A 23,226-nucleotide genomic window follows, 5' to 3' on the forward strand; every position below is an offset into this window, starting at 1 on the left:
AGAAAGACACCAGTGCCTGGAGGGGGCCTCAGCTGGCAGCACCCTGCTCCAACAGTTTATCAGTCCCAGGTCCCCTTGGGGAAGAGGTGGAAAGAGGAGCTCTGCGTCCTGACCCATTTTTCCCAGAGCTCCCTTCCCGGATCTAGCCTGGCCCAGTAAGATCCTGCTCACCTGTGACATCAGTAAGAGAAACACTCACACATGTATTCACATAGAGAGTATTTCGGCTCATCAAAACCACTCTGAGACACCCACTTTACAGGTAAGGAAAAGGGTGCCCAGAGGTAGGTCCTTGAACTGGCTCTTCTGGCTCTGAGGCCTGGCCGTGCACTGAGTGGAAGGGTCTCCTGTATGTTGAAACATACAGATGTGGAGACCAGCCCACTCCCAGATTCTGTTTCAGGAGGCCTGGGGTGGGGCCCTGGAGTCTCATTTTTCAGGAGCTTCCCAGGTGATTCTAAAGAAGACAGCCAAAACCACACCCAGAGAACCTAGGAGTGACTCAGTGCCATCAGCCTGCCAATGTATATCAACAGCCCCCCAAAACACCCACACCCTTTTACCCAAAAGAGTCACCACTTCCAGAAACTTATCCTGAAGAAATAAAAAAGTACACAAATATCTATGCATAGGGATATTCACTAAAGCATGATTTATACTGAAAAATGGGAAATCTCTGAATCTCCAGCTGGGAGGAACTGGTGATACACTACATAATAGGGTAATACTTGCAACCATTAAAGATGATTCCTTTCGTACTCTTAAAAGAAAAAAAAGGGGGCGCCTGGGTGGCTCAGTCGGTTAAGCGTCTGACTTCGGCTCAGGTCATGATCCTGCGGTTTATGAGTTTGAGCCCCACGTCGGGCTCTGTGCTGACAGCTCAGAGCCTGGAGCCTGCTTCGGTTTCTGTGTCTTCCTCTCTCTCTGCCCCTCCCCTGCTTGTGCTCTGTCTGTCTCTCTCTCTCTCAAAAATAAACATTAAAAAACAATTAAAAAAAAAAAAAGAAAAAAAATGTACATAGGTTAATTCCAGCTGGTAAGATGACCTATAAACTTATTTTCCTTTTGATTATCTACCTTTTCTAAACTCTTGACCATACATACGGCTAATTATATTTTTTTAACCAAGTAACTTTTCTGTTTTAATTATCAGCATGAGCCCTAAAATTTAAAGCCCCATTCAGTCAGAACAGGAAGGACTGCAGGAAGCATCTATTCCAACCATGAACATGACAGAACTCTTTCTATCTTGCCTGAAGTTCTACTTGAATACTTCCAGCAGCCAGGAGGTCAACCCTTTCCCTAAAGCAGCACCTTCTGGCAATTAAAAAGTTATTCCTGGGGCGCCTGGGTGGCGCAGTTGGTTAAGCGTCCGACTTCAGCCAGGTCACGATCTCGCGGTCCGGGAGTTCGAGCCCCGCGTCAGGCTCTGGGCTGATGGCTCAGAGCCTGGAGCCTGTTTCCAATTCTGTGTCTCCCTCTCTCTCTGCCCCTCCCCCGTTCATGCTCTGTCTCTCTCTGTCCCAAAAGTAAATAAACGTTGAAAAAATAAATAAATAAATAAATAAATAAATAAATAAATAGTTATTCCTAAACAGGATTCTACCTTCCTAAAGCCAAAATCCCCAGTCTCTCTATACAGTTGGTAGTACCTGGCATCATATGATCAATAAACACATGGAACAGCTGTTTTTCAATGAACTGACTTACAGGATAACTGCCCATACTTTCCCACTATGACCAAGATGAGAGTGTGGGGTTTTGCAAGCATTGTTCACAATGCCAAGTTTAAAGCAAGCATTGTTCACCTCTTACTCCTCACAATTACCTAGATGATTATTAAAACACCTGTGTCCCTACTGAGTCCACTGTTCCATGAACAGCCGCCCCTATCTGGTGACCCAGTACCAGGATGGATAACTCTTCACTGAGGCCAGTTTTGGGTGAACCATCTGCTGGAGGTTGCCAGCTCCACGAAGACACACAGACGCTGCACCACCAGAAACGGAGCAATCGAGCACAGACGAGAGAGCAGGCAACAGGCCCTTCCCTCAAAGACAGCAGCCTGGAGGAAAAGTGATGTTCTTTCCTCCCTCGCTTGATTTCCTCTTATTGCCATTTCCCTGCCCATTCTCCTCCCCCACATCCACAAGCAACTGTTCTTTTGTGTTTATCTTGTGTTCTTGCAAAATGGGTATCATCTGTATGATTAATTTACATAATAGCACCGCATCATCCACCTTACTCTATTTCTTTCTCGTTGAATGCTATGCTTTAGGATCGATTCCACTGCCACGAGTGTCTCACCAGCCATTTGCAACTACTGCAGAGGACCCACCGCTGCACCCACCAGCTCCCCCAAGGACAGATGCCACCCCACAGGGCACTGCAGTGAACCTAAACCTGTCCCCTCAGGGACCTGTGTGAGAAGCTGGGCGATCTCCACCCAGGAGGGGAACTGCAGGGTCACGGCTTTGTGGGAGCCCTGCCAGAGGTTTCAGGATGGCCACATCAGCAGGGGTAACCTCCTGCACCCCCAACACTCTGCTGTGCACGGACAGCATCCAGCTTTCGAGTTGCTGCCAGCCTAAGAGGTGGAAAGGGACAGAGTTCACAGTGGATTCTTAACAAACCTGCCAGAACCACACTTGCTAAGAGAATAGCAAGAAAGGCATTTGCTACTGTGAGCGTCAACGGCGCTGAATGGAAACAAACGCTCATTAATAAAAATCTCCATGGGGAGACCTCACTGCCTTGAGCTGTCACAGACTGCCGAAGCACAAACATCACGCACTGGCTTACAAAATGCTGTGGATTCACCTGGTCTGCTTGGTTGGCAGAGGTTCCTCCCAAGGAAGCCAACTGTTCAGAAGTGGGCAGCAACAGAGCCCAGCTATCACGACACTCCACTTTTTTATCTGCAGTCACACGGTCCTACTACTGATGATGATTATGCACGGCTCCTCCCACGTGTGACTCCCCATGTGATCTGACAGCACCTGAAGCAGTCTATGCCTGTTCAATGAGTCTTGGCAAGGTCAAATCGCTCTAAAGGTTGCCAAACACTTATTCTGATCTCTGTGCTAACTTCATCACAGATCAGGAACCAAGAGTTTACAGACCGGCACTGGTCTGGAGACCACACCCTGAGTGTGGGATAGTGTGGGGAAACAAACCAAACCAACCTGCCCTGGAAGTCAGTTTAAGGTGGCACTTAAACAGCCATGGGACAGGGTCACTAATAACAACGTAAAGAACAGCCGCTGCTTACATAGGGCTGTGTGCCAGGCACTACTCTAAACAATTTACAAACAGTAAATCCTTTACTCCTTACTATACAAGGTACGATTTCTATCCTCATTTCACAGGTGAGAAAACTGAGGCACAGAGAGGGAAAGTGACTTGCCCAGAGTGTGAACCCAATACTTGGCTCAGATACAGGCTCTTAACCATTCTTCTGAACTAACTCCCAAAGGGACATGGCCTCCCCAACCTGTACCCTCATTTGTCAGGTGGAATAAGCACCCCCCCACACAAGGGGTTGCTGATGAGATGAAATGAGACCATAAAAAATAACAGACAAAGCATCCTGTGCAATAGAAACGTGAACCATCTGCACAGCACACAACCACCTATGTGCACACTTTCGCACCAGCTCTCAGAAGGAGGCGGTGTCACGGACCCCATCAGACAGACAAGGATGAGGCCTGGAGAGGCTATGTGAACAGGCCAGGGGGCACAGCTAGAGACCAGTGGTCGCTCATTACCCTCAACCACCTCATTCCTTAATCACCCCGTCTCCTCCCCAAAGAGCAGGCCAGCACATGAGACAGCAATCCCTACACTACTCATGAGCTGACTTCTAAATATCCCAGCCGTTAACTCTCAGACTTGCACCTTAGGAAACATTTGACTTTTCGGTCCCGCTAACAGATCACAGAAAGCCAATCACACATCTCCAGGGATTCTGCAAAGGCTGCTGGGCCTATTCCCCTCACCCCATCCTCCTCTGGCAGCACACCCTCCCACCCCAGGCCAACGCTACCCATTCCTCTCTCTCCAGCCCTGTGCTCAAGGCGTCTCATGGAGAACCGATCACAGGAAGAACGACTGGAAGCAGCAACCAGGCCTGCCTTGTGCCTCCCAGGGCCTGGTTGGCCTGGCCTCATCTTCCCAGTGCCTGCTGAGTGCGCACCCCAAGCAGAAGCCCGGAATTCCCGTAAAGACCCACCATTCACAGAATGGATTCTCCTCCGAGTCTCCTGCCCCTGCCCCGAGTCCCGCCTTCACGGGGCCCGCACGCCTCCTTGTGCCTCCTCAGCACCCATCCAGCCTGTCGGCCATCTGCCCACACCCAGCTCGCTGTACACTCCCCTCTCCTTGAGGCAGCCTCATCTGCTCTGGGGGATGTGCACTGCTGGACGGCTGCTCCCTCACGCTGGGGCTCTCCAATGAGACACTAAACTCCTAGTGGGCAGGAACCATCTTCTTCGTCATTCGGAGGATCTTACAGCTTTTTACAAACAAAAACCCATGCCATTTGCTTGAAACCACCAAATGGAAGGTGAGGAACAGGAAGTCAATAAGCCGGGCTGATAACTTTCTGGCATTCCTAAAAGCTCCATGACAGAGCAACAGAGAAGAAAAACCTTCGATGAACGATAGGATATATACTGCAGCTAAAAGGAGTGTTTGGTACAAGTCTGTGGAGCCATTCACGGAGGATGCTAAGGGTTTTCTCACCTTTTCACACTCAGCACTTAGCAGAGCACTGACCAGGGACATGCTGCACGGATGATGGGTGGGCAGATGGATGGATGGACCCACTGGCAAAATCTGAGTCTGAATCTGGGCTCCACCCTAAAGCCAGGTGACCTCACACAAGACGACACTGTGGCCATGTCCAGTGAGTTTTCACGAGAAGCCTTGAAATGAGGGGGGCTGACGGAAGAACAAGCTTACACGAAACTCCACAATCTGGCACAGAAAGTAAGGACAACTGTTCACTGCTTTGCTCCCTCCCGCTGGGTTCATAAAATGGGAGAGAAAATAGGACAGGATTTGATTTATAAAAAATGGCAGTCCGCCATTTCCTAGCAGAAATGAGCTAGGTGAACAGAAAGGCATATATACATACTCGCACACACATAGCCCCTAAATTCTAAGCTGCTTCAGGTTCAGCTGTATTTTTTTCCATAGAAAGACCCAGAACTAGCACATTTTAGTTTTATCTACTTTCTTGCTTCTTCCTATATCCAGCTCCCACCAATGTTAGGCATGAAGGTAGGTCCCAACTCAGCGTCCACAGGCCTCTACCCTCTTATCTTTGTTGACAACTTTCTCCTCTGGGGCAAGAGGCTCGGTGGCGTCATTTTCCTGCTTGAACTCTGTCCTGTGACTAAGCAATAAGAAGCTACAGCACTGGAGGTTTTTGCTGTGTCACAAAAAGAATGAGGCAAGGAGGTATCTCCTGCCAATACCAAACCCATTCTCTGACTCAGCACTAAATTTAGATGTCATGCCCTATGTCTACATCCAGACAGTCCCCCATGTGACAGGTGCTGAATGAATGAGTGTTGCGGCAAGAAGTGTCCAAGGCTCAGGACACAGACAACTCAATGGGGACCTGCACCGGATGGGCCGGAGTACACACAACAAATGCAGTCTTTATAAAGAAACTGACAAGGACTCTGAAGCCTGTCCAGCCTCACAGCAGCTGGTGGCCCTGAGCAAAGCCAGCGAGCCTCTCTTGGCCCAGTCTGCCCATCTGTAGAACGTAAACATCAGTCGCACAGACTGGTAAAGGCTGTTCTCAATGGTCAGGAATGAGAAGCTAGAGCACAGCTCCTCAAACTGAGACACCTGCTTCTTGCTCTCCCTCGCTGGAAAGCCGGTGCTTGCAAAGCCAGGCCAGATCAGGAAAAACCAGCTAAGGTTCCCTCAACTCCCCACCCAGCCTATGGCTGACAGAGATGCCTTGGAAGGAGCCCCCACCTGGGAGGACATCTGGGTCCTGTATTCAGCTCTGCCAGTGGTATGCTATAAGATCCTGGTGGAGTCCCTTTGTGTCTATGGACTGCTGTTGCTCATTTACAAAATACGCTGTTTGGGCAAAGGAGTCTCCAAGACCCTTCCCAACTGTGACATTCAACAATCATAAGCTGCTTAAGAAATAGAAACAGAAAAAGAAAGTTCTGGTCAGATAAGAAAAAAAGGCTACTCTGGGTAAGAATAGAGATTATCGGGAATATTGAAAAGGTCATTACAGGGATGCCCGGGTGGCTCAGTCAGTTAAGCATCCAACTCTTGATTTTGGCTCAGGTCACGATCTCACAGTTCATGAGATCAAGCCCACATTGGGCTGTATGCTGACAGCAAGGGACCTGCTTGGGATTCTCTCTCTCTCCCCCCCTCCAGCTCGTGCTCGCTCGCGTGCTCTCCCTCTCTTGAAATAAACATTAAAAAAAAAAAAAAAAAAAAAAGGTGATTGTAACTTTTTAAAGCATGACTTCTTACATCACAATATAAAAATAAAATTTTCTTTCCAATTGTTCTCACATCACTCCCCATTGGCTGGACAGATTTTCACATGTGGACAGCAGACTCACAACGGTCAAAATGATGTCTCAGAAGACTCATCTGGGGATCCCAGGCCATCCTAAGGAGTCAGACAGGTACCATCCAGACAAGCAACCTGAGGTTGACTCAGAAAGAGGCCTGAGAGACACATCACACCTAGAAAAACACTGTGGGCAGAGAGAACACGCACTGGCTGGAGATGGCCACCAAGGCAGCAGCTCAGGTTTGTGGCTGATTACCTGGGAAGCTGCTGCTTCACACACAGGCGGCAGGCGCAGGGACTCCGCCTGCAGGATGCATATCAGCAGGGGCTTATTCATGCACGCAGCAACCTTAACAGTTCCCTTATGCAATGTAGGGGTAATGCCAGCTAGTGACAATATAAACGAACAAGCAAACAAAAGAATAAGAAGAATTTTTCAAAAACGGCACTCACTTCCCACTACAAGGGACCCCAACGGATGGGGTTGCACTGTGCTCCTAACCACAGTACTGTCTTGGATAGCAGAGAGCGTGGTTTGTTTTTTTTTTGTTGTTTTTTATCAGCCGCATTGTGGTCATTTGTCATTTTTGAGAGCATGGGTCATCCCAAAAGGAAACCTACAAAGGTAAACAGAGGAAGCAGACAAAGACAGGAGTATCTCCTGGAAACATAGCTGTCACTGATGGCAGCCTCTGGGTCCCAGCTGTGACTCGCCAGCCCAGCTCAGCTGAGGCAAAGGAAGGTGGCTCTTCTCTTTCTCCACATGGGGAGCATCTTGAAACAAAAGCATCCCAACAAGTGGTTTTCAAGCTGTGTTCCGTGAACCCTGGAGAACCTCACGCACCTCTGCAGAGGGGCCTCGGGGAGGCCACAAGGAAAACCGGCACGCTCTAGGCCTCCACGCACACACTCACCACTTTTGTCGTCACTTTTCGTCTGCTTTACACAGCTGGCTTTCACGTACAAGTCCACTCAATGAAAAGAGCCCTACAGCTTAAAATCAAAATTTAAGGGGCACCTGGCTGGCTCCATCCGTTAAGCATCCAACTCTTGGTTTTGGCTCAGGTCATGATCTCACAGTTCCTGAGGTTCCACACTAACGGTGTGGAGCCTGCTTCGTATTCTCTGTTTCCCTCTCTCTCAGCCCCTCCCCTGCTCGTTCTCTCTCTCTCTCTCAAAACAAATAAATAAAACTTTTTTTAAAAATTTAAGTCATAATAAACATTCACACTTCCTATGTTTTCATTTAATTGTTTGTAACAGCCCCATGAGGAAACTGAGGCCAAAGAGCTTTATGGTTGGACTCCACAGCCCATTCTCTTAGTAACCACCCTGTGGTTACCCTATGTGGACTCTCCGGGAAGAGATCTAGAACAGTCGACGCCATGGCTGGATGGCACTGGCAGGCTCTTTCTTAAGCAAAAGACCAGAGGCAGGGAAGCTGCCGGGGATTATGAAAGAGACTCAGGAGGCAGACATCAACTAAATGCAACGTGTGAGCCTTATTAAAATCCTCACTTGAACAAACCATCCATAAAAAGGCATCTCTCTTTTCTTTTAACGTTTATTTATTTGAGAGAGAGCACAAGAGCGCGAGAGCGAAAGAGTATGGGTGGGGGAGGGGAGGAGACAGAGCAGGAGAGAGAGAATCCCAAGCTGGCCCCGCACTGTCAGAGCAGAGCCCGATGTGGGGCTCGATCCCACGAACCCTGAGGTCGTGACGTGAGCCGAAATCAAGAGTGGGATGCTCAACCGACTAAGCCACCTAGGCGCCCCAAAAAAGGCGTTTCTGAGACCAGGAAAACCGAGTATCAAGTGAGTAGGAGACGCCATTGAATTATCAAGAATATTGTTGGTTGTAAAAATGGTCTTCTGGTTATGTTTCTTTCAAAGCCTTCTTATCTGTTAGAGCATTTATAGGGAAGCAGTACACTGTCTAGAGTTTGTTTTACACTACTGAGGAAAGCAAAAGTTGTTAGGAGAGTGGAGCATGCTTTACATTACACGCTCCGTCCCTGTGTGTGTTTGAAAGATGTGTAATATGGGGGCACCTGGATGGCTCAATCGGTTAAGTATCCGACTTCAGCTCAGGTCATGATTTCGCAATGTGTGGGTTCAAGACCCATGTCAAGCTCTGTGCTGACAGCTCAGGGCCTGGAGCCTGCTTGGGATTCCGTGTCTCCCTCTCTCTCTGCCCCTCCCCGGCTCACACTCTGTCTCTCTCTCTCTTAAAAATAAAAAACTCTTAAAATTTTTAGAAAAAGAAAGATGTGTAATATAAAGTTTAAAAGGAAAGGAGGGAAGGGGGCAGGTCCCTCCTTAAGTCAAACTCAGTTCTACTTCCCAATATCTTTAACCTGTCAGACCATGTTTAGCTCTCTGGTGTCCAGAAGAATCAGGTCTCACCACTGCCCTGTATCCATTTGAAAATAGGTATCCAAGCCCCTCTAAGTCTCCTTTCCTCCAAAATAAGCTATTCCCACAGTCCTTGTGAAGCCAGTGGCAATGCCCTCCTCCAAACGTAGGCTCCATGGGGCACCTGGGTGGCTCAGCTGGTTAAGTGTCTGACTTCGGCTCAGGTCATGATCTCATGGTTCATGGGCTCAAGCCCTGCCTTGGGGTTGTCAGTGAGGGGCCTGCTTGGGATTCTCTCTCTCTCCCTCTTTGCCCCTCCCCGACTCGTGCTTTCTCTCTTTCTCAAAAATAAAATAAATAAACTTTAAAAACAAATGTAGGCTCCAGGGCCAAAGCAACCGTGAAAGTGTGTCCTGAGCAGCCCAAGGAGATGGGCCTCCTGGTCCGTGCACACTCTAGACTTCCCCTGACTCCAGGAAGGGCATGGCCCCTATGATACCTCCTGACTCCCAGCCCAGATGGGACACTGGCTCTCCTCTCAAGGACAGGACTCTCCCAAGAGCAGCAGCAGCTCCAGTAGCTTGCCCTCACCTCACATAAATCGCCTCAGTCCTCACCAAAGCCCTGGGAGAATACTATTAGCCTTTTTACAGGTAAGGAGAAAGAAGACCCAGAGAGGGTAAGCAATTTGCTGAAGTCCCACAGCCTAAGATGGAAGAGCCAGGATTTAAATCCCAGTCTGTGGAAGGCCCCAAGACTGGTTCATGACACCCAGCCGTCTCCAGTCTTATGGCCTCCCTCCCTGGCCCCAAACCTACCACCGATGCTTGAGCCACCTGGCTCATTCCTCTGTGTCAACGGTCTTCCCAGAAATGATGTAGCACTCTCAGGGCAGAGACTATCTTCCTGCTCCCCAGTCCAGTACCAACGGTTAGCCAGTCCCGGACCTGCAGGTGTCACACCACCAGGACAGATCACACATGCTCACCAGGCGCCCCCGGAAACCCTGACTGGGGACCAAAGCCCAGGCCTACTCACTCAGACCCAAAGAAGACCACAAGACAGGGCGCCGGGCCAGCTCAGTCAGTGGAGCGTGTGACTCTTGACCTCGGGGTCATGAATTCAAGCCCCATGTTGTGTGTGGAGCCCATTGAAAAAAGTAAAATAAAATAAAAATATTCAAAATAAAATAAAAATATTCAAAATATTCAAAAATATTCAAAAATAGCGTCTGGGTGGCTCAAGTTGGTTAAGCGTCAGACTTTGGCTCAGGTCATGATCTCACAGTCCGTGAGTTCGAGCCCCGCTTTGGGCTCTGTGCTGTCAGTTCAGAGCCTGGAGCCTGCTTTGGATTCTGTGTCTCCCTCTCTCTCTGCCCCGCCCCCACTCATGTTCTGTCTCTCAAAAATGAATAGTCGTTAAAAAAAAAAACAAAAACTAAAAAAAAAATATTTAAAATAAAACAGACCTAAAGAAGACCACAAGACAGGGGGCACCTGGCTGGCTCAACTGATGGAGCATGCGACTCTTGGCCTCAAGGTTGTAAGTTCAAGCCCCATATTGGGCATAGAACTTACTTAAAAAAAAAAAAAAAAAAAAAAGACGACAATGACCACAAGAGGTTTAACCATCTGAAAGAACAGCCATCATGAAGTCAAACTTCATTCTTGTCGAGCCACACTGGAGAAATGGAGGCCCAGAGAGGTCACGGTTCACACCACTTCAACATCTTCTGGTCCCAGATTCTACGGCATATCTAAGTTATTCACACATCCAAAAGATCTGGCCCCAGAATCGCACATGCCTACGTCAGCTGGTACTGGAGTTTAGGAGATGAGGAAGTTCAAGGTCCGGCACCCCAAGAGAGAGAGAACGGGGAGAAAGTTTGAAAAAAAAGATGGCGTACACTGATGTTCCAGCTCCGTGCACTAATGCTAAATTTTCCAGAAAGTACGCTTCTCAGAATTCTGATGTCGCAAGATGCTCAATGAAAAAAGATGTTGTGGTCAAATCCGTTCGGGAAACACTGCGTGGTGAACCCACTCCAGTGAAATCTCCAAGCATACTGGCCTATTAGGGCTCTCAAGAGGCTCCCAGTAAGGGAGCCTGTATGACCTGCTCAAACCAGCACTGCTCAAATGCTTTGACCACAGAACACTCTCGTCAAGTAACACCACTAACATCCCACCAGGCCAGTGTTAAGAAGACGTTTCCTTGGGAAATGCTAACCTAGGCCTTTTGAAAGAAAATCTTGCTAGCCATTACCCTGGATCCAAGACTGAGAAAGCAAACTAAACCAACCCAGAGTGGGGTAAGGAGAAAGTGTGCACAAAGCAGAAATAACAAACATACTTCAAGGCCTTTGGGGATGGAGATATTAGTACTGGAAACGAGATGGAGATGCGTGAACACCCTTCAGCTGCCAGATGTGAATGTTGCTGGGATTGTAGTTAACTTCTGGCCTCAAAAGTCAGACATAACTACTGAAACTGAAATCTTTCTTTAAAGTCCAAAGAAACTGTCCTGAACTTTCCAAAGTAGGCTGCAGGCAAAAATCTACAAGTTTTAGAAGAAAAAAGGAAAGAAAATGTTGGAACTTGGACTCCAACCAGGCCATTCATCCTTGAGTCAAGATGCTTGGACCTTATGGATATCATAATTAAAACTCAAAGCAAACAGGACAGTTCCTCAAAAAAAAAAAAAAAAAAAAAAAAAAAAAAAAAAAATCAAATGTAGAATTACTGGTATATATATCCCCAAAAGACTGAAAGCAGGGACTCCAAGAGGTATTTGTACATCAACTTTGATAGCAGCTTTATTCACAAAGCCAAAGGGTGGAAGCAACTCAAATGTCCACTGACAGATGAATGGATAAATAAAATGTGGTCTATCCATGCAATGAAATATTATTCAGTCATACAAAGGAAGGAAATTCTGACATTTGCTACAACATCAGATGTTACAAAGTCAGATGCTTAACCAACTGGGCCACCCTCTGAGCAGACTGATAAGCAGCTCAGCCCTCTTGCTCTATGCCCAATTTTTCTGTGGCTCACGGCCTTCCCAAGTTTACAGAACTTATTGAAGAGCCCCCTTGTACTGGTCTGTACTGGTCTGCATTACTTTGTCAATGCTAAACTTCTAGTTTGACTGCTACATTGGAAAAACCCCCAAGCACCAGGTGGCTAAGAAGCTCATCCAAGGTCAAGATGTCGCACAGTTAGAAGCAGATCCCCATCCAGGTCTCTTTCGAGGACACCAAGCTGATATTCAAATTCTGAGTGTGAAAAGGAAAGGTCTCTCCAATCCCTCAACAGCCAATGTGGGCACTCCACATGCCTCCTGGCAGCCAGCCCCACCGTGCTGATACCTGATGGGTAACCTTGGGAACTTCAGACATCAATGTCACACCACCTGCTTCCATCACAGACGTACCGTGGGTGGTGACATCCGTGTGTGCATCTGGGACTCACTCTAGCCTTCCTACACTCCCACAACCTTCTGTCACCGTGAAGTCACCACTTATAAACGCATTTCGGAAGCGAACCTGGACTTACGCAGGACACACCATTCATTCTACACACAGCAGACTACTCATCCATTCAACAGAAGTTTACTGAACACCTATCTTGGGCTAGGCTCTATTCTAGGCATCAGGAATACAACAGTGAATTCAGAGAGATTATATTCTACTCTTGATGACCCACAGCCACGGTAAACGCAGCTCTAGCACAGTTTACAAGGAGCTCTCAGAAAAATCAGGAGAATGCCAGGTTTCTGGTCCTAAGGCTGCTTCTAGGCTGTATTGCTCGCCACAATAACAAAATAACTTCGTGCTACTGATTGTCAAATAGCATAGTGAAGCAGTTATTGTTTCATTTGTTTTGTAGAGTAGGAGATAAGCTGAACTGCTCTGCTCAAAGTCTAAAACTTAGTAAAAGATGGCCACCTTGCCCCACCCCACTCCAGTGATGACCTCGCCTGTGAGTTGCATCATCATACAAAGATGGGACCACCTATGGTAGATATTCATCTGATGTTTTAGCCGCACCAACATCCTCCCTTTGGAGAATCACTTCCCCCCAGTCGAAAGAACCATGATACTGTACGGGCTGCCAGTGACAGCATCCCATCACCCTACTCTATTCATTGTGTCAGCTGCTGAGCCAGTCTTAGTCCCCTAGCCCTGGCCACAGTGTCTGGGCCTGACATGGCCAGAGACCCTAGTCCGGCCACGCAGAACCCTTCCATAAGATGTTCTGCCTGGGCTGATTAGATTGAGCTCCCTTTAGTCTCTGGCCAGGGGCCCTGAAGATGAAATCCTTGGGGTCCTGAGACCATGCTCCAGGCCCACAGGAAAAGCATCACATTCGGGAATCAATCACCCCAAGGCTGGTTTCTCCCATCCATCCCAAGCTCTTGGAATACTATACAATAAATTTCTCTTTTCTGCTTACTTTAAAGTTCCTCTACCACTTCCTCTCAAATAACACAGTTAAAAGAACCAAAAGAAAATCTACAATGGTTGGAACTTTTACTTATGTCTCCGTCCCTGCTGACCCTCCAGGCTGGAGTAGATGAAGACAATGTAGCTGGTACCTGAAGAGAGCAGATAGAGAACAAAAGGCCCAGGAAATCTCTAATGAATAATAAACAATCCACACCTGACAAGTGGCAGTCACCAGCTCTCATCCTGCTGGAAAAGCCTGGCAAGTTAGTCCTTTAAAAAAAAAAAAAAAAAAAAAAAAATTCCTCCAGCTTTAACTTCTGACAAGTGCACAGTGTCTAAACTCGTAGTGCCATCCAAACCCCTCACTCAGCCTAGCCATCGCGGTCCCTCCAGATCACCTTTGCACCCCTATCCACCCAGAGCCTAGGCCGCCCTCTGCTCAGGCTGGTCTCATTTCCACAATCTGAACCAGCACGTCCTCCTCCTTTGCCTCTGCACATCCACACGGCCTCTCTGACACCCAGCTTGAGCCCCAGTCCCTCCTCGAAGGCCTTCGTCCAGCAGCCACCGCTGTCTCCAGTCTCTTGCCTCTGGGGAAGCCAAGTCAGCAGCTCGCTAGGATGCTGCAGAGAAGGCACATAGAGGGGATGAGAAGGAAACTTGCATCTCTGAGCACACAGGAGCAGCTACCAAGTTCTGCCACTTCTGTCCCATAAGAGACGCCTGGGGTGACGTGGTTTGAGAAGACCTTCACGTTTGGGTGGTACTTAGAGCCACCAGAGGTAGATGAGAGTATTCAGGGAAAGTATGTGCTAATCAGTGTTTTAAAAGGAAGAAAAAGCCTACCTGTGTCTATATCACTCAACTGATCTATCGCATAATGTCACTCTCCTGAGTGACCCATTCCCCCAACTAGGTGGCAAGCTGCGGGCTGGAATTACATCCTACCCACCCCTGTCTCCATCTGCAGTGCAGCCCCACCTGGGGAGAGCACAGGACCAGGCACTTCCATCCTCCCCAATTACATTCCTCCCTCCCAGTGGCTGAGACAGGCAGCCTAGCACCCTTAGCCCCATCTCACAGATGAAGACATTGAGGCTTCCGGCCAGGAAAGGACCCTCACTCCAGGGACAGACAGTCAAAGGTCTTCAAGCGAGAAAACCTAGGTGTCAGTAACTGAAGCAAAGAGAAACAAATGACAAAGGACCGAGCAGGTTCTGAATGACCAAACAAGATCCTGGTACACCTGCAGAAAAAACATGAGACACCTGAGCCATTCCAAGAACAAGAGTCCTCCCTCTTACTACCACTGCCAGCAGGGGCAAAGGTGATCACCTCTTCCTCACAGATCCATGTATTGGGACAGGAAAGGCTTCATAATTCCAGAGTTTCCGAATGTAGGAGATGGCCTGAAATTGTACTGAGGGGGCCTAATCAGGTGACAGGAAAAAACACCCCAACACGGAAGCAGGAGCACTGAGCTTAGTCTCGACTCAGCCTCCTTTCTGCCCCTTTCTGCAACTTCTGGCCTGTCCTCAAACCATAGAGATGTGAGTGCGGAACCCAGTGCAATGCAAATAAGGCACCACCACCCCCATCTTCCTGGGGTTGCTACAGAATTAAGTGAGACATGGAAGTATGCAGTGAGATTCGAAATGCTGAGCAGCAAGGTACCATCAACCCTGGAATAGGAATGTCCCTGCCCCCGAAATAAAACAACATGGTATGCTTGTTAGTCATCTTCATACCCCAGGCCTGAGCACGGTGGGTTATAAATGTCTGGGGCTCTGAGCATGAGCCCGTGGTTGGCTCACCTACCCAGGACCTCCCAGGCTAGTTTCGCCCTGGGCTCCAGGCCCTTGTGGGGAGCTACCAGCCATCACTTGCCTTCAGTGGACCAAAATCCCAGTGCACAGGTGCCAGCCAGGGAATGGGCATTCTGGACCAGGGGCCCACAGAGGGTGCGGAAACCACCAGGAAAGTCCCTAACTGGATGATGGCAGCACCTGCAAAGTAGACATGACAAACTGGCTGCCCCTTGATGCTGTGGATCCTTGGAAGGCAGCTGGTTTGTCTCTCGGGCTCTCGCAAGGGCCTTGCACAGAGGCCGACTACAGGCAGAGCCATGGACCTGCGTGCCTACGGAAAGGTGCCTCCAGCCCTGTACTGAGCTTTGCCCCAGAAGAAGAGCTCGCTGGCTAAGAGAGAAAAAAAAAAGTTGGAAAACCAGTGCACAATAACTCATCCTTTACAAAGGTCCCAACGCTACTGTTTATTTGCACACCACATCACCCCTTCCCAGAAGCTCTACTTTGCCATACCAAATGCTGCCCTAATTTTTCTCTAAAGCGTTAACTAAAATGAACATAACTTTCCCCCCGACAACTATTTTCCTGAGGCTTGCATGACCCTCTGGAAAGCCACAGAATTCTGCTCTGTGGTAAAACTAGGGTCTTCAATCACTGCCCTCAGGAGGAAAACCCAAACCATATTCCATCCCTTCCTCAGAGGTCAGGACCAGCTCCTACAACCTCAGCCCAAGCGAGGCCCCACCTCCTCTGCCAGGCACAGAGCAGGGGGAACTAACTAATGGCAATCCGTCCAACTATTCCAGAGATTAAAGCTAGCACTGATTCAAACACATCCCAGGGAGGACGTGGGTCTGCACTCTAACTTATGCACTTCCTTGACAAACTTTCTCCTTCAAAAATAGAAAGATGAAAGCAATTAAGGAGAAAAACAATTACCCCAGTGAGAGTTCCCTGTCTCTTTATCCTCATGGACACATGGGACAGCCCTCCTCAGCATCCTCCAAACCACCGTCCCAGGAGACTGGGTTTGCCCAGCGACTCAAATACGACCAAAACTGGGGGGACAGAACGCAGGCTTGAGGGATATAAATGCTAGAGTCAGAAATCCCAAAGTGGAGACAGAGGACCACCGATGAAATGATGTACACTGTGTGACCAGCAGCTTATTCCTTGTATATCAGTTTCCTCCACTACAAGATGTGAGGTTGAGATGGCCAATATACACTGCAGCTCTAACCAGGAACAGCTTATAAAATCACCCCCTTAATAAGTGAGGCTTTTAACAGCCAAATAAATGGGTTTCATCAGCCTCTGGCCTACAGTTACTCAGGGCTGCTTTGTCAGCCCTCTCTGTTCACTCTTAAAACAAGGACAAGACATAGAAAAGGTGGCATTTGCCACTTTCGGGCTCTGAACGTGTTAGACAAAACAATAGGTCATAATTGAAAACTCCTGATGCCTAATACTGTGAGCATTTTAACCACTCCAAGCCAGAGTTTTCTCTCTGGCAAAGTAATAATAAGTAGACAGCTCACAGAATGGTAACAATAAATGTAATAAGGCAGAGTGCCTGCCACAACAGTAGGTGCCTAATAAATGCAGGTTCTCTTCCTTCCTCAGTGCTGTGCCTTTTTCCTCAAGCTTCTGTCTAAAAGGCTGGCTTTCCACATTCCCCAACCAGGCTAGGCCTATCATTTATCACAAACACCCAGCAGTACCCCCTCTCCCCACCCCCCCCACCCCCCCCACACAGGAATACTCACAAATCCATCACCCAAGGGCACCAGCCACCAGCCTTCCCTCCTCAGGCAGCTCAGCACCGCCAGGGAGGGATCTGAGCCCCAGCAGCCACTACTAGGATTTTCCCATGGTGCAATGCAACTTCCCCAACTTTTCCAGGCCCATAGTTTCCAAAGAAACCTAGCAGGCATTGTGCATAATCAAGCACAAGTCTGGGCGAGCAAACAGACTGAGCTCTGGGCAAAGGGAGCAGAGAGAGCCAGAAAGTGAAACGGCACCAGTTATCATCAAACGGGGTGGCAGGGACCAGAATTCAGGAGGACCAGTCCTGGCCCAATTTCCATTCTTCTAGACCGTATCACCGATTAAAAGCTAGCAGAGACTCCAAAACGACTGGTGGATGATGAAGAGCCTTAGGAGAGACTGCCGGACATCCCTCCGAGGTCGCCCCGCGGCTGGACCTGCTGGTCTCAGAGCACCCCGATGCCGTGGCACCCGGAGAGTCAAGGCCCACAGTGCCGGGCATTGTTCACAGCGACAGGCGGGGACTGAGGGAGGAGGTGCGAAGTAGTGGACCACGCAGGGCCCCCTCCCCAGACCCGCTAAGGGAGAGAAGGCTCCACCCGCGCGGCCGGCGCCAGGTGGATGAGTGGCCCTCGCGAGTTCCCCCGACTCAGAGCTGCAAAGAGAGATGGTGGAAAGCGGTCCGAGAGGCCGGGCCGCGGGGGTCTGCCACTCACCGGCGCCCTCGGAGGGCTGTGGCGGCCCGACGACGCCGTTCAGGTAGAGAATGGGCAGCAGGTGAGGCTGCGTCTTCTCCAGCGCCGCCCGCAGGTCCTGGAAGTGGTCCCGCTCCTTGGCCAGCAGCAGCTTGAGCAGCAGCTCCGCCTTGGCGCCTCCCGCCTCCTCGTCCAGCTGCCGCCGCTCGCCGGGGCTCAGCGCTCCCGCGGCCTCGAGCAGCCCGAGCACGGCCTCCACCTCGGTCATGGCCTGGGCCAGGCTCTGCTGACACTGGGCGAGCAGCTCCCGGCGCTGGGGCTCCATGGTGGCTGGCCGCCCCGCCCCGCCCCGCGGACGGCTCCGGCTCCCCGAGGCCGGCGGGCGGGCGGGCGCGCGCGGGCGGGCGGGCGGACGGCGGCGGCGAGTGGCCTCGGGCGGCGGGCGCTCGGTTGCAGCCCTAGCGCGCCCGGGGCCGCGGGGCCGCGGGGGCCATGGGCCGGAGCCTGGCGGGCTGGGGGCCCGGGCGGCGAGCAGCGCTCAGCAGCGGCCGCCTCCCGGGCTCAGGAGCGCAGCCATGTTGGCTGCGGCGGCGGCGGGACTGGAAGAGGAGGAGGAGGAGGAGACGGAGGAGGAGAAGGAGGAGGCGGAGGAGGGGACGGCGGCCGGGGCGCGCCCCGAGGCCGGGCTCCAGCCGGGCATGCTCCCCCGCCCCCTCCGCGCGCGCCGCCCGCCGCTCCCTCGCCGGCCCCGCGAGAGATCGCGCCCCGGCTCTGGGGCCCCGCGCCGCCCCCCAAACTAGACCACAACTCCGCGGGGAAAGTCGCCGGCGCCGCGCTCGCCGGGCCCCCGACGGCTCGGGCCCGGCTCGGCGGCCGCCCCGGCCCGGCTCACCGGGGCCCCGCCGCCGCCGCCTGGTCAGCCAAGGCCCGAGCCCCGCCGCCGCCGCCGCCGCCGCCTCCGCCGCCTCCCGTCCCTCCGCCCTCTCCCCTCCCCCGCGGTCCCTCAGTGCGCCCGGGAGGCCGGCCCCGAAGGGATGGCGAAGGGGAGGGGAGGGGTCCCCGCCTCCCCGCCTCCCCGCCTCCCCGCCCCCGGCCCGCCCGGGAGGCGGGGACGCCGCGCTCGCCCGCTCGCTATCCGGGGCCCCGAGGCCCGAGCGCAGCCGGGGTTGGGACTCGGAGTTAGAGAACCCGCTGGAAGTAGCAGGCTACCCCTACCCTCCTCGACCAGGCACACGGCCAGCCCCCAGGCTGTTGGAGCCGGCCGCAAACAAAACCCTGTCCCAATCCAGGGTCTTCAACCTGAGAAATCCAAAATAAAGCCTGGAGACAAATGAGGGGGTGGGGGCCCCCTGAATTTAGACATCTCAAAATTAAGACCTCTTCTGAATATGTGAGATTTCCCCCACTCCCAGGAACCCCTAGATAATTTCCCAGTAGACTCCCCTGAGTCTCGTTTCATCAGGATGTTTCCCCTCACCCCTATTTGAGACGGGTTGACGGTCCCCGAGTCTTAGAGGGGTTTGGATTTTGGAGGAGGGGATGTGTTGCTAGATGAAGAAGGAGGGGGCTCTGTGGTGTGGAGCCCTTGGTGTTTTTCACCCGAGAGGTGCACCCCCTAGATGTCACCCCGAGATTCTAGCCAGGCAAATCAACGGGTGCAGAAACCTTGTAGCCTGATGCACTCAGTGAGGATCTACAGTCCCACTCCTAGTCCAAGAACTCTTCTGCCTTCCTTTATAGGCTTTCACAGACACATTCCACATACCCCCCAAATGCAGGAGGAGGTCCTTAAAGCTGGAATCCCAACTGTTGGCTCAGTAACCCCACAGCACTAGTGTAAAGTGGGATCCTGGGACCATTGCAAATGTCTGTGTTGGAGTGAATGAATCTCAATTACCAACGCCAGGGGCCAAGCAAGGGTGCTTTTCCTACTGACTTTCACTCCTACCCCAACCACTTCCTTTCCTCCCACCAAAAGCAAAATTTTCTTCAAATTCTGCCTCTTTAAGGGAGGAGTCACTTTTATTTAATGGAAACAAACTCTATATATACATAGTGGTTAGAATGGGCAGACCAGAATTTGCACTTCACTTTTGGATTTCCCTTTAAATAACTGTGCAGTGTGGGAGAAAATCAGTTGCTCTGGATGATCTTACTTTTCTCCTCAGAAAAACAGGGTGGGAAGGGTGTTTTTAATCAGGGGTTATTGGCCTTGGGTTCACAAATAAGCTGGAGGGTGTCAGTGAAACTTTTGAAATTATCTGAACCTTTGTGTGCACATGTATGTATCTCTGGGGCGGGGGTCCATAACTTTGATTAAATTCTTTGAGACCTCTGTGACCAAAAATGGCAGAACTAAACTCTTAAGAAGCCTCCCTGCTCAGATACTCTGAGCTTCGATAGCCAAGCAAGGTTCTAGGGTAGCAGAAGCCTGGTTATTGCACAGTGCCAGGGTCTAGACAGGCTCCCTAGCTGTCCCTTCACCCCTGCCCCTGAGAGATGGTTCCCTCTTCTGGCCACTACCTCCTCCACAGCAACTGCAGAAACTAAATTATCCACAAAGGCATCCTTCAGGACACACCTGAAGGATGGGCCCTTTGTTCTTAGAAATCTAGGGGGTGGAGGGGTAGACGAAGGGGAGAGGAGAAGCTGGAGACTAATTTGGCTTATGGTTGGAACCATGTAGGAGTAAGTCCTGATCCAAAGGGTGCCTGAGACAGCAGGGAGACCCAGTCTCCCAGTGCCCCCTAAAAGGAATACAATGAGGAAGCTCATTTGCTAAGAGCATTATTTCCCAGTGATAGACACTACTTTCAGCAAACCCTTTATTGGAAACTACAGCATTGTATGCAATACATAAATCCCCAGGAGGAAATAGTTTACTTTACAAACATATTTAACTTTAGCATTTCTTTAACGAATGCCTTTGTATTTCTGTACCATTTTATACCCTTTAGGGCACGTTCTCACACACTATTTCCTTTGTGCCCTCTTCTGGGTTGAATTGTATCCTGCTAAGAGATATGTTCACACCCTAACTCTCAGTACCTATGAACATGACCTTATTTGAAAATAAGGCCTTTGAGGAGGTAGTCAAGTTCAAATAAGGTCACATAGGATTAGGGTGGGCCCTAATCCAAAGGCTGGTGTTCTTATAAGAGGGAAATTTGGACACAGACACACACACACACACACACACACACACACACACACGAGAATACTATGTATTCTATCTCCAAAAAGATGGAAGCAGAGGTTGGAGTGATGGGTCCACCAGCCAAGGAACACCAAGGATTGCCAGAAGCTAGTAAAGAGGCCTGGAATGGATTCTGCCTCAGAACCCTCAGAAGAAACCGGCCCTGTGAAGCTTGATTTCGGACTTCTGGACTCCAAAACTGTGAATTACTAAATTTCTGTCGTTTTAAGCCCTGCAGTTTATGGTAACTTGTTCTGGCAACCCCAGGAAACTAACACAGTTCCATCACGATGGGGGAGGTTGGAAGGACAAGGCTGGGCATCCCCATTTTACAAGTCACCCTGTCACCTGACTATTACTGCTTAGGAATTTGTCTGTAGATGGACCCATTTTTCCTTCTTTCTTCTGATCTTAGAAACAGAGGGCTCCCTCCTCCTTGGAAACAGCCCTTTCTTTCATGCTCTGGGTACAGTCTCCACACTCTCAACACATATGCGTGCTCACGGTCTCCCTCTGCTCTGATGCAGGTCTCCCCATTCTCAGAGGCCCCCTTTGCCTCTCTACTGTCCTCAGGAGACACAGAGACCTCCACAAGCTCATCGACCACTCACTACTTAGTTGGTGCTTTGCAATCCGCCTTCCGAGCACAGCCCCCCACAGAAAACTGCTCTCTCCTGGCAGGCATTCACGTCCTGGTGCCACCCAGGCCCTTCCTTCACACCTCCTGCAGTGTCCACTCTGCTCTGCTTCACCCCGCTCTGAGAACTTGTTGTCCCCACCCCTCCCATCCCCACTGGCTCTTTTCTCCCCACGGCTGACCACCTTCTTTCCTCTTGTCTCCTGAGCTCCTTCCCTCCTGAAGGGAAATCACTCAGAAATATGCACTGAGATCCCACTACACTCGCTGGCTATGTATCCCTGGGCTAGCTACTTAACTTTCCTGAGCCTCAATTTCTGCGTTTCTAAATTGGTAAGAAACATCACCCTTTGGCAGGGCTAGGAGGATTCAGAGATAGGGCTGATACAAAGCCCTAGCACAATGCTTGATGTCTGGTGGACATAGAACCTCCCTGGTGTAGCACTTGAACAGGCAACTCTGCAGTCAGAAGGCCTGATTTAAATATTAGCCTTGCAACTTATTAGCTGGGTGCTGTTGGATAAACCTCTCTCTGCACACACTCAGTTTCCTCATCTTTAATATAGGGATATCGATAACAGTGAGTGCTCATTCAATAGTAGATGTCACCGTGCTTTTGGCTTCCACTCTCTCTTAGGTCTGAAAGACTCTCCAAGGCACGTAGAGACAGGTTTGAAGCAGATGTTTCCAGATTCCTGAAGGAAGGTTGTGGCCTCCGGCTTAAAGACTTCCACTTGACTTGTATTCAGCTGGAAGGGGCAGGGGCCCCTTTTACCTTGTTCTCTGCTTTACTGTCCTAACAACGGCGCCTGGCATGTGTTAGGTGCTCAAAAGATCTTTTTTAATTAATCGGTGAACATATGAATGAATAAACAACTAAAGAGTTTTGCGTTGAGGCCACATTTCAAAAATAATTTCTGCTGAAAACAGAAAGATGGGAAGGAGAATGCCTTAAATAGGAGCAGCTTCGGAAGCAAAGTGACATATCCCCGGAAGTGGGCAGCAGGTTGAGTGGGTACAGGTGCCTGAACTCCTCCCACTTCCTCCTACCCCCTGGATGCTGAGCCCCTCCCACCCTCTCCTGTCTGGCCCCCCCTTCCCCCGCCCCGCTTCCAGCTCCACCCACCAGACCCTGAAGAAGAAGATGCCCTAGCTAATGTAGTCTTGAAGGCAAGGCTCCCCTTCAGGACTGCAAACTAAGTCCTGCCCCGAGGGTGTTAACCCTTCAATTCAGAGCCAGTTCTTCACGTTTCAACTCAGATGTTATTTACTTTAAGAAGCCAGACATGCCTCACCAACCTCCTCTCAAAAGGTGTCTCTGATCTGTGCTCTCATTTGCAACTTTTTACCTCCCCCTTATTAACATTTATGGGTGTGTATTAAACTTATCAGTTTACTTACCTATATATATCTGCGGTAGGTAGGCAGAATGGTCCCCCTAACGCGTCCACGTCTAGTCCCCAGGGCCTGTGAACATGAAGTATGTTATGTTACAAGGCTAAAGGGTCTGTGCAGATGTGATCGAATTTACAGACTTCAAGATGAGGAGAGCTGCCTGGATTATTCAGGTGGGTCCAGTCTCATCACATGAGCCCTTAAAAGCAAAGAATCTTCTCAGGCTGGAGGCAGTAGAAGGGGAAGTCCAAGAGATTCCAAGCACAAGAAGGACTTGACTTGCCGTTGCTGGCCCTGAGATGTAAGGTCCCAGTGCAAAGACCCAGGATGGGCTGTTAAAAGCAAAGGAAGGTCCCCAGCT

General features: G+C 50.3%; 1 protein-coding gene across 4 annotated transcripts in view; it reads right to left on the reverse strand.

The window, feature by feature from the left end:
* DLG5 (discs large MAGUK scaffold protein 5) overlaps nt 1-18,550 on the reverse strand; it is a 127,964-nt gene extending 109,414 nt beyond the window's left edge. For 2 of the 4 annotated variants that reach the window (XM_086680102.1, XM_086680100.1), the window contains exon 1: nt 17,659-18,546. In XM_086680102.1, coding sequence (XP_086536228.1) covers nt 17,659-17,962 — 304 coding nt within the window. In that variant the 5' untranslated portion in view covers nt 17,963-18,546. Of the gene's footprint in view, nt 1-17,658 lie in introns of all 4 variants that reach the window. The other 2 variants (XM_086680101.1, XM_086680103.1) reach the window with 2 other exon arrangements.
* Nucleotides 18,551-23,226: the final 4,676 nt, after the last annotated feature.

The sequence above is a fragment of the Puma concolor genome, chromosome D2 (genome assembly GCF_028749965.1).
Source record: "Puma concolor isolate L17-30 chromosome D2, mPumCon1.1.hap2, whole genome shotgun sequence".
Classification (NCBI taxonomy): Eukaryota; Metazoa; Chordata; class Mammalia; order Carnivora; family Felidae; genus Puma; species Puma concolor.